This window comes from Magallana gigas, chromosome 8 (genome assembly GCF_963853765.1).
Source record: "Magallana gigas chromosome 8, xbMagGiga1.1, whole genome shotgun sequence".
Classification (NCBI taxonomy): domain Eukaryota; kingdom Metazoa; phylum Mollusca; class Bivalvia; order Ostreida; family Ostreidae; genus Magallana; species Magallana gigas.
In genome coordinates this window covers 28,325,690-28,333,439 of record NC_088860.1, presented here as the reverse complement: position 1 = coordinate 28,333,439, position 7,750 = coordinate 28,325,690, and the positions used below count along the sequence as shown (strand labels likewise).

Here is a 7,750-nt window from a genome sequence, read left to right as displayed (position 1 = left end):
TTCAATGATATTGAATACTACATCAGACAATTAACAAACTGAAAACACAAATTAAAACATTTAAAGATGATAAAAAGTTTGTAAAAATAAAATTAAGAGCAACACAACCAAATACAGAGACATCTCTGTCTCTCATCCTCTTTTATCCCTTATCTCTGTATCTGTTTGTGTTGCTCCTAAATTTTGTTCCTGTAATTTTGTAATTGTATTGTTTCATTATGTGAATTTCCAATACATCTTTATCGATGAAATGGTTTTGAGCAATACTGTTTACCAATATAGTACGCATTCTTTTTTTTCTCTATCGAATTCTCCTTTGATTATTTTTGCGTTTGATTTTTACAATGTACAAATTAACACATTTTTATCATCTTTAAATGTATTAAAATGTGTTTTAGGTGTGTGTATTGTAGTAATCAGTATCACTGAACTGAAGAACACTCGCAGTGTTTGGTATTGCCTTCAATCAGATCTGATCGTACCGGTGATGATAAACGATCAGCAAGGTGTAATCATCTTCATCAGGACTGAAAATTATTCCTACTTATAATTGTCAACATGTTGTGTTTATATTGTTTTGAAAATTTGCATATAATTGTTCTGGATTAAGAATGCATACTTGTCTCCATACTTTATTAGTAAAAAGCTACAAAAGACAAATGAATTGTTGTTACAATACACATACATTTACAAACATAATAACTATGACAATAATGCGACTCCATACATTTCCGTATACAAATGTATTATTGACTAGAACTGCTTTCCATAGATTTAAGTTTCATCAGCAACCACGTGTTTTGCAAAACCTTCCAAAATTACAACATTTACATTTACTTATACATCGTAAATCTGCCAAGAACTTATACTGTATGATAAAATACAGACTTATATTGTATGCTTATACAATGAAACAATTGCATGCTATGCAAAATATGAATCTGCGCACTATGCAGAAAGTAGGTCATGTCGGCCGATAGACATTGGAGAGAAATACTCAACTATCATGAAAATGCAAGCATATGCATACTAGAATTTCACTCAAAACTCTGGAAAGATACTTATACAATGCGATAAACATACACTTACACTATGGCACTGCACACTTCACACAAAACGACATAATGCTCTGTAGCAAAACAGCTCGGCTCCAGCCGACATGTGAAACTCAAAAATGTTTACTAAGTAAGTCGTACATAGAATGTTTCTTGAACATCACACTCCCCGCCTAATATCCCAAGGATATTACAATTATACAAAATTATAAATCATATACACAAAAATCTAAACAGTATGTGAGCAAACTAAAGCACACTAATAAACTGAACAAGTTAGTCAATCAGTAGCACCAATTCCGTTATTGGTCGAATGTAGGTTGTGTCCTTGCCGTCTTTGATCACCCGAACTTCAACTGTTCTCACTTTCTGATCATTGCCACTTTCGAAAGTCTTCACAATCAAACCCATCGGCCACTGTCCACGGTGCAACTCCTTGTCACGTAATAGGACCACGTCACCTTCCTTCACGTCAGGACGTTCCTCACACCATTTCCTTCTTGCTTGGAGATTCTGTAAGTATCCATCCTTCCAACGCTTCCAAAAGGTATCGGAAAGGTGTTGTACATGTTTCCACTGAGCTTTGTAGATTTCCTTTATGTCGCCACAAGTCTGTGGAGGAATGTCTGTGAAACCTTTCTGGGTAAGTAGCATTGACGGACTGATGACATAAGGACTGTCAGGATCACATGACAGTGAACAAATAGGACGGGAGTTCACGATTGCACACACCTCACACATGAATGTGCACAAGACTTCATGGGACAACTGTTTCGCATTTGGGTTCAACAACATGGCGTCTAGTATCTTGCGAGAGATCCCAATCATCCTCTCCCATGATCCTCCTCTGTGTGATGCATGGGGTGGATTAAAGGTCCATGTTATCCTGTTGTTGCGAAGGTAATCTCTAATAGGTCGTTTCTCTGTATAAATGGCATCCGCTTGAATCGCGTCCAGGGCGCCTAAGAAGTTGGTCCCTCGGTCTGAACGCATCTCCTTCACTGGGCCACGTAGAGACACAAAACGTCGCAGTGCATTTATGAATGATGAAGAGCTCATCTCTTCTATGACTTCTATGTGAATGGCCCTTGAAGTCAAACATGTAAAAAGTACCGCCCATCTTTTGTTGTGAGATAATCCTCCTCTGGTCTTGCGCGCGGCTACAGTCCACGGGCCAAACACGTCGACACCTACTGCTGAGAAAGGAGGACCAGGCGTCAGTCTGTCTGCAGGTAAGTCACTCATGCGCTGGTGTTCCAGTTTTCCTCGGAGTTTCCTGCAGGTAACGCACTTGTGTATAACTGAGTTCACAAGTGTCTTACAGCCAGTGATCCAGAACCCACCGGACCTCACTGCACCTTCTGAGATAAGTCTTCCTTGGTGATAAACTTTGCTGTGGAAATGGGACACAAGAATTCTTGCAACATGAGATTTTCCAGGGATGATTATTGGGTTCTTCTCATTAACAGGAAGGTTAGATTGGTTGAGACGTCCGCCAACACGTACCATGCCCCGTTTGTCCATAAACGGGTTCAAAGTCACAATGCAGCTTGAAGGGGGTACAGGTTTACCGTCTTTCAAAGATCTGATCTCTTCCTTATAAAAGAAAGCTTGTACTTCCTGCAGGATGAAATGCTCAGCTTCTTGCATGACCTCAACATCGAATGCTGCTGAATCTGCAGCTCCTCTTTTCAATCGGCAAATCTTCTTCAGATTATAAACAGCACGCACCAAACTTTTCCAAGTTGAAAAGTTTTCAAATCTTGCCACAAATGGTGTGTTTATTTCCGTTTTCTTTACTTTTACTTCTGGACGTACATTATTGTCTTCTTCAGGAGAGACCAAAGGAAAGGTAAGAACTTCTTCTTTACTATGAGGAGATCTGAGTAAAAGTGGTCCTCTAAGCCAGTCACTCTCTGCTAGCTCTTCTACCGATGTCAAACATCTAGTCCCTATGTCTGCTGGATTCTGCGCCGTTGGTACAAATTTCCACTGTAAAGGCTTAGAGCGTCTGTGGATGACAGCCACTCGGTTCGAGACATAGTTATAAAATCTGCGAGTTTGGTTGTTCAGGTAACCTAGTACTACCTTACTATCTGTGTAGTACGTCGCTGCATCTGGGTCGATATCCAAGTGTTTGAACACTGTCTGAGCCAACTGTGTGCCCAAGACTGCTGCACAAAGTTCAAGACGCGGGATAGTTGTAGTCTGAAGTGGGGCTATCTTAGATTTCCCAATGACGAATCCAACGTGGACATCACCAGAGTTGCTGATTGTACGCAGGTACACCACTGCTGAAATCGCTTTCTCAGAAGCGTCCGAGAATATATGTATTTCCCTCATGTGAGTACGGCTTAAGGAAAGCTGCGTAAACATTCTTGGAATGTGCAAGTCTTCTAGAGAGCTGAGGGAGTCCTTCCATCTTATCCACTCTTCCTCTCGGTCACTAGGTAAAGGATCATCCCAACTACTGTTGCACTCACCCACTTCTCTATACAGAATTCTGCCATGTATCACTATGGGTGCAATAAAACCCAAAGGGTCGAACAAGCTGTTGACAACAGAAAGAAGTCCTCTCTTTGTGAAGGGTTTCTCTAGAATGCGTGTGCTGTATGTGAAGCTGTCCGAGTTAATGTCCCATGACAGGCCTAGACTGTGCTGGACAGGCAAATCATCAGATCCAATGTCCAGTGACATTAAGTTCTTTTCCAAGTCCTCAGATGGAAAAGCTTCCATGACTTCCACATCGTTTGACACAATCTTATGGAGTCTGATTCTTGCATTGTTCAACGCAACCTGAGTCTTCTTTAGCAATCTAATGGCTTCTGCACTAGAGGGCAAGGAGATAAGACCATCATCCACATAAAAGTTCTTAATCACGTAATTCCTTACATCACTATCTTCGTTCTCTACTGTTTTCCGTAGACCATAAGTGGCCACTGCCGGTGAAGGTGTGTTCCCAAACACGTGAACCTTCATTCGGTACTCAATAAGTTCTTCATCCGAGTCGTTATTCTTGTACCAGAAGAACCTCAAAAAGTCTCTGTCCTCTTCACTAACAAGGAATGAGTAAAACATCTGCTGGATGTCCGCCATGATGGCTACTTTGTCCATACGGAAACGTAACAGTACACCAAGCAAGTCATTCGTTAGATTAGGTCCTGACAGTAAGACACTATTGAGAGAGAGCCCTTCATAACTCACTGATGAGTCGAAAACTCCACGTATTTTGTCTGGTTTTCGTGGATGATACACTCCAAAAAGAGGTAAAAACCAGCACTCTTTTCCTGGAGGAACAGGTGGTGCAATCTCTAAAGCGTCACTTTCTGTGATTGATTTCATAAACGTGATCATGTGCTCCCTCTTTATAGGGTTCCGCTTCAAATCCCTGTCTAGCATCAGCGCACGCTTTAACGCTTGACTTCTGTTGTTCCCTAACTGCGGTCTACGAAGCTTAAAAGGGAGTGGAGCTTTCCATCTCCCGTCTTCATCTTTCACAAACTCATTGTCCATAATCCTGAGGAATTGGCGATCTTCGACAGAGATCCCAACTTCGTCATCATCCCTGTTCCGCTCGAAAATGTGGAACCCAACATCGTCTCGACAGGATGCGATGTCCTCCTTTAGATGGAAACTGTTAGGACAGGGTTGAAAAATCGACCGACGTTCACAGGTAACTATGTTAGTCTTGAGCACATTGATAGTCGATGGTTTATGCGACTTGTTGATACATACATCTCCAATGACGACCCAACCTAGTTTCAGCTGCAACGCAAAGGGTGAGTTCTTAGGTCCAAGTCTCTGAGACAGCACATAATGGGCCTCCAGTAGGTCACGTCCTATGAGTAGTAGAATTTCCGCTTGTGGATTCATAGGAGCTAAAGGTAGGTCTTGAAGATGTGGGTGATGTTTCACTACATCAAGGGTCGGTATTTCATGTTTCTCATTGGGAATTTCATTACATTCTGTAATGGTAGGCAGTTCCATCACAACAGAACCATCAGTCGTTGCTACCATCAGACCTGATATCCTACGACCACTCGTCTGTATGCGGCCCGCACATGAGGTAAGTGTAAAGAAATGTGTCTGTGAGTGAGGCACATTCATAAAGTCAAACAGTTCTGATCTTGCGAGTGTTGTGTTGCTCTGGTCATCAATCAGAGCATAGATGCGTAAACGTTGTGAAGGGGTTCCTTTCGGATATACGTCCACAAGTACAGCCTTTGCACACGAACGTCCAGTAAACTGTTCACCACACACCGCCGTGCACTTAGAGAGGATGGTTGCTCCCTCCCCGCCATTCTGTCTCTGGCTTTCAGGTGGATGGAGAGCTGTAGGGTGCTGTGAACTTTCACATTCCTCGCATCTTATATCTGCGCGGCAGGTCTTGAACGTATGCGTGTCTGATCCGCAACATCTGTAACACAAGTTATGTTCTCTGAGGAATAATTTCCGGTCACGAACAGATTTCTTCCTGAAAGCCCTGCACTCATTCAAGGTATGCTCAGCATCGTGGATAGGGCATCTCTTCCCTGTGGTCTTAAAGTCTCTTCCTGAGTCTTTAAAATCAGTCTTCTTGACATTCACTGATTTTGCAGGTTTGAAGTTCTGCTGGTTGTATCTTGGTGTCTCTTTGACAAAAGCCTGAGTCACTTGTAAGCCAGGGTCATTCATCATGGTTGACATTTCTTTCACAAATTCACAGAATATAGTAAATGGAGGGTAAGTAACTCCATGAGTCTGTTTGTACTTCGAGGCTTTAGAAGTCCACTTATTCTGCAAACCAGATGTTAACTTCTGAACAATGGGAAGCACTCCTACTGATGAGTCAAAATAACTGAATTGTTGATTGTATTTTGGATTTTCCTTTAACGCCAGTGTTTCGCTCAAAATATCTGAAAGTTCATACAACCGTCTTGGTTCGTTCGCACTGAGTCGGTGGAAATTCGCAAGCTTGGTCTTAATTGCTGTTTCGATCAGTTCAGGTGAGCCGTATCTTTCCTCCAGTCTAGTCCATAAGGTCTCACAGCCTTGTGTAGGATTTCCTATTGATGCTGCTCGGATGCTTTTAGCGTGTTCCTTGGAGCTAGGGCCCAACCATCTGATGAGGAGATCGAGTTCTTCTGAGGGCGAAACTGATGCCTCCTGAATAACTGACTTAAAACTGGTCTTCCAGGGTACAAAGTTCTCAGGTTTATCGTCAAAATTGACCAGCTTATTGATCATGAGTTCTTTCTTAAGTAGAAAGCTTGAAATATCAAACACAGTGTTCTTGGATGATTCCAATCCCTTGGGAACAGGTGTAGATATTCTCGTAACTGGGTTGACTGACTCGCTGTTAAGTTTCTCTGTTGCTTTGTGGGATTCCTCGTTCAACATTTCTGTCAGAGGTTCCTTTAAGGTTGTCTCTACTGGCTGTAGACTAATCCCTTCGACAAAGTTTCTTGCCCGTTCAATCGGATCCTCGACTTCTACGACAGGTTCGGCCACTGATTCGGAGGAAACAGAAATGTAGTCCGGTTCCATGCTCTCAAGAGCACGTAGCTTCGCTTCTGCCACTACGTTCTGTGATGCTTTCTCTCTCTCACTCTCCTTTGTATTAGAGCGTTCCAGAAAGGCCAACAATTCTTCCTGAACTCCGCAGTACTCTTTAGCAAGGTTGATCAGTCTATCTCGTTGGAGATGGTAAGATTCCTTAGAGTCTGTAGCCATTTCTTTCATCTCTGCTTCTAACTTCCTACGCACAGTTCTCAGTTTTGTCCAAAATTTTGAAACAGACTGTTCGAAGAGAGCTTTTCCTGTCTCTGTCAAAACGATCTTCCTTCTGGGACGACCACTTGTGTCCTCTTCTGTTGGATTCATGGTTGCCATGTGTGCTTGTAGAGCCAGTCTTTTTACTGTTCTGGATTAAGAATGCATACTTGTCTCCATACTTTATTAGTAAAAAGCTACAAAAGACAAATGAATTGTTGTTACAATACACATACATTTACAAACATAATAACTATGACAATAATGCGACTCCATACATTTCCGTATACAAATGTATTATTGACTAGAACTGCTTTCCATAGATTTAAGTTTCATCAGCAACCACGTGTTTTGCAAAACCTTCCAAAATTACAACATTTACATTTACTTATACATCGTAAATCTGCCAAGAACTTATACTGTATGATAAAATACAGACTTATATTGTATGCTTATACAATGAAACAATTGCATGCTATGCAAAATATGAATCTGCGCACTATGCAGAAAGTAGGTCATGTCGGCCGATAGACATTGGAGAGAAATACTCAACTATCATGAAAATGCAAGCATATGCATACTAGAATTTCACTCAAAACTCTGGAAAGATACTTATACAATGCGATAAACATACACTTACACTATGGCACTGCACACTTCACACAAAACGACATAATGCTCTGTAGCAAAACAGCTCGGCTCCAGCCGACATGTGAAACTCAAAAATGTTTACTAAGTAAGTCGTACATAGAATGTTTCTTGAACATCACAATAATCAACCAATGTGAAACGTTTGTGAAACGTTTGGGCGAGACTAAAATTCGAATCAAGTTGCATTTTTGGGTCAGAATTTGTTTTTCCGAATTATTACTATTAATTCTAGGCGCAACAACCTGATTATTTTCATCGCATTTTCAATATGAGAGAGAGAGAAAGAGAGAGAG

At 41.4% G+C, this 7,750-nt stretch overlaps 1 protein-coding gene across 1 annotated transcript; it reads right to left on the bottom strand.

Annotated features, from left to right (window-relative positions):
- Positions 1 to 619: 619 nt before the first annotated feature.
- On the bottom strand, positions 620 to 6,598 carry LOC136270722 (uncharacterized). The gene is made up of 2 exons (XM_066069228.1): positions 1,090 to 6,598; positions 620 to 646 (listed from the first exon to the last, which is right to left on the bottom strand). The coding sequence occupies exon 1, from the start codon at positions 6,579 to 6,581 to the stop codon at positions 1,332 to 1,334; it is 5,250 nt and encodes a 1,749-aa protein (XP_065925300.1). The 5' UTR covers positions 6,582 to 6,598; the 3' UTR covers positions 620 to 646; positions 1,090 to 1,331.
- Between the last annotated feature and the right edge of the window lie 1,152 nt (positions 6,599 to 7,750).